At 45.9% G+C, this 3,956-nt stretch overlaps 1 protein-coding gene across 1 annotated transcript; it reads left to right on the top strand.

The window, feature by feature from the left end:
• Positions 1 to 214: 214 nt before the first annotated feature.
• Positions 215 to 3,956, top strand: SARC_08821 (hypothetical protein; the record flags this gene model as incomplete). Its single annotated transcript, XM_014297184.1, has 4 exons — positions 215 to 455; positions 1,548 to 1,707; positions 2,432 to 2,567; positions 3,679 to 3,956. Coding segments are annotated over exons 1-4 (800 nt in total), but the record flags the coding sequence as incomplete, so codon positions are not given.

Raw genomic sequence — 3,956 nt, 5'->3', positions numbered from 1 at the left:
TCGATACCTAGTGTTGAAGTGTGACGGAAAGAGTGATTACCATACGAGCAAGGTGGTCGAACCATCGAATGTGTATATAGGGGTGTATGCGAGACCTCTTGCTTGCAAATGTTCGCATCATTCGGAGACACCGTGTTAGCACCTACGCCTCTGACATGAGGGGTGGATATCGTATGCTGAACTACCACCCATCCTTCCCCATCTCCCACTCCCCCAGGCATGGCCCCACATGGCCAATGCCATGAAGTACATGATTGCGTTGGGGCTAGTTATCATCTCCTCATTCCACGACAAGTGGACGAAGGAGGGTGACTACTGGACCCCGAGTCGCATCATTTGGTTCGCAGCCATGACCGTGTCCACACTGTACTCGTACACGTGGGATATATGCATGGACTGGGGCCTGGTTGAGTGGCACTATGGGCGGCCGTCTCTTCGGTTGAACTGGACCTATGGTATGGTTTGTGAGGGGGTGGGGTGTTTAAGGTTGTTCAAGGGTGGCGTGTTGAAGGATGTTCGAGGGGAGAGCGATGGTGTGGTGGTGCTTATTGGTGCTTGTTCAGTGGCTTGTGTGATGTGTGGTGGTGCGCACTGACAGTCTCTGCAGTGTGCTTGTTCACATGGGATATATGCATGGGATGGTTCCGTATGGGGTGGTATCATAGCCGGCCGTCTCGGCGGTTGAACTGAGCCTGCGGTATGATCTGTGAGGGGGTGTGGTGTTTTTGGGGGGTAGGGTGTTTTTGGGGGGTAGGGTGTTTATGGGGGATGTGGTGGTGTGGCCATACTATGCTGTACTCGCATTTCTATTTTTCTGATGCTGTTCTCACATTTCTGTGTGTTTTCTGTGCCCTCCCTTGCCTTGCCTATGCACGTTGTGAACAGGACTCAAGACGATGACTATTGTACCAGCCATACTGCACACACATCTTGCACACTGCCTTTTACGTTGAGTGCGCGTGTTTGTGTTTATTTTCTGTGTGCGCATTGCCTCGTACACGCATTGAACAGGTCCCTAGTAAGTGGCTGTACCACCAGCCGTGCTATATACACGCTGTTTCCTCAGTTATGTCCTTATTCAGGGCCCATACTGACCATTCCTGTATATACTCTGTGCTGACCTGTTACCACCAGCCGTGCTATATACATGCTGTTTCCTCAGTTATGTTCTTGTTCAGGACCCATACTGACTATGTCTGTATATACTCTGTGCTGACCTGTTACCACCAGCCGTGCTATATACACGCTGTTTCCTCAGTTATGTCCTTATTCAGGGCCCATACTGACCATTCCTGTATATATTCTATGCTGACCTGTTACCACCAGCCGTGCTATATACACGCTGTTTCCTCAGTTATGTTCTTGTTCAGGACCCATACTGACTATGTCTGTATATACTCTGTGCTGACCTGTTACCACCAGCCGTGCTATATACACGCTGTTTCTTCAGTCATGTCCTTATTCAGGACCCATACTGACTATTTCTGTATAAACTCTGTGTATATACTCTGTGCTCACATGTCCTTTCTCGTGCATACGATGCACAGGTCCCAAGTGGATGACGGTGGTGCCGGCCATACTGAACTTGGCGGGTCGATTTGTGTGGGCGCTGACGTTAACGGCTACACTGAATCCATTCGCATCCTTACCGCCGCAGCTGGTGACGCTGTTAGTGGCGCTTATTGAGATAGTGCGACGATCGCAATGGTATGCCATTGACTACGGCCAGTTGGGTGTATGGTACTCTCTCAAGCGCATGTGATATATAGTACACGCCAAATGTGGCCCATTGAGCCTCTCCTGGGCAGACGCATGACCAACATGGGTGCACTAACCGCACTGGCTGGCTGGTTCAAACCGCGTTGCAGAACCAATCGCAGATCCCTGTCTATGCGAAAACCTTAGGTTAGCTATTACACGTCGTGAGAACGAACATGTCGAAAGCCACAGCAGAAATACTCGGTATCTGTATTGTTGATGTGTTTCGGATTGTCTAATTTTTAGGGTTCAGGGTTGTCTGGATAAGGAATGAGTCAAATAACTGATACAGAAATATCCGACTAACATGTCGTTGTCTTGTTTCGTTCTATCTAATGCTTAGGGGTACCATACATCTCGAGAATCCCTTCTTTTAATAACTATGGCAAATAACTTAATTTATATATTCACAACAGGTGTGTAATTTGGCTTAGGTTTAGGGCTTTCATGCGACTCGACAACGGGCTTATCATTACCATATGGCTGCTATCACTGTTGATAGCTTGCTTATTTATTTATTCATCAATGCTTCAGGTCAACCAGACCTCTCAGAAATGAATATGTTGGTAACTTGGTCTAAAAGCAAAGCCACCTAACCTGCACTCCTTGCCGCTTGGTAACTTTATTTATTTCAATCTGTGTATTGCTTGTATCGCGTGTATTCAATCTCTAGGGCTATCATGCGACTTGAGAACGAACATGTCAATAACTATGGAAAATACCGAGCCGTTGCCGAGATTCCGCTGGCGTTTGACGTAGACACGCACGTGGTGACGTATCACGTTGATAGACTTATCAGGCATCTGAAGGTATGCATCTTTGATGATGATGGCACAGAGTGAAGTGCATGGGCGTACAATTGGATGTAAGTTTATGTATTTGTATCATTGGATATAAGTATATGTATTTGTATTGTTGGATACGATTGTATATATTTGTAACATTGAATATAAGTATATGTATTTGTATTATTGGATGTAAGTATATGTATTTGTATCATCGGATACAATTGTATGTATTTGTGTCATCGGATACAAGTATATATACTTGTATCGTTGTATACGTCTGTGAACGATGTAGTTATACATAAAGCTCAGGTGAACAGATTGCATCCCTACGCATAATTGGTCATCCGCATGTCACATAGTAGTGTTTGTGGTATACTGTCCACTAAACGGTTACAACCCCCTGATTTAGAGCTAGATAATAACATTGTGGTGGTGAGATTGTTTGCGTTGCTACCGTATAGTCAGTGCCAGCTGTCCTCATCCATTCTATCGCATGTGATCTCTTTATCTTTATAGATGCGCATACATTCAAATCACAAGGTATTGTCGAGAAAACGCAATGTATGTTCTTGGTACACATGCTTGTACAATTGTACATAGGAAATGTAGCACCTGGGTATGCGCTATTGGGATGTACATGCATAAGATGCATAAGCACATATGCACAACCTCATAGAAAGCTCAAAGAGATCGGTGACTCTACCGACTAATATTTATCTATAGCGCACACGCACACCACAACAAACAAATGCACACGTCTCCACATGGTATCTGGATACACACAGTAAAGCATTGGGAATGAACCAACTTAACATATATGTATTTACGTGTCCATACAGGACCCAACATATATCTCTATACGCATATCAATCCCCTACGGAACTTGACGCATGTGTGCATGTCCACTCAACAAATAGAACCAAACACACGTGTACATACGCATATAACTTCTCTACAGAGCGAAACACATACGTATACACGCATACAACGTCCAAACAAACCCTAACACACATGGATATAATACAATGTTCAAACAGAATCTAACATACACACATACACGCACACGCACACACACACACACACACACACACACACACACATATATATATACATGCATACAACGTCTCTGCAGAAAGCTCAAGCAGACGGGAGGGCGCTGACGCCCACCAGCTATCTACAACGCACACGCACACCCCAAGGCTCTCCTGGCGTTGTTCGCAGTAGCAGTCGCAAACGCAGAGAGGAAGCGAACAAGTACAATAACAACGGCAATGCGAAAGACGCACCCAAGTCTCCCGAGCATGCGCGTTCAGCAGCCGTTGCTGAAGCCCAGGCTCAGCACAACCATAGGAAGGCTGAGGGAACGCCCAGTAGACGACCCACGCTGGTTGTGGACAATCGCATACAGAG

Source organism: Sphaeroforma arctica (assembly GCF_001186125.1).
Source record: "Sphaeroforma arctica JP610 unplaced genomic scaffold supercont1.833, whole genome shotgun sequence".
Taxonomy (NCBI): Eukaryota; class Ichthyosporea; order Ichthyophonida; genus Sphaeroforma; species Sphaeroforma arctica.
Note: the sequence above shows the minus strand (reverse complement) of the source record. Positions and strands in the feature narration are given on the sequence as shown.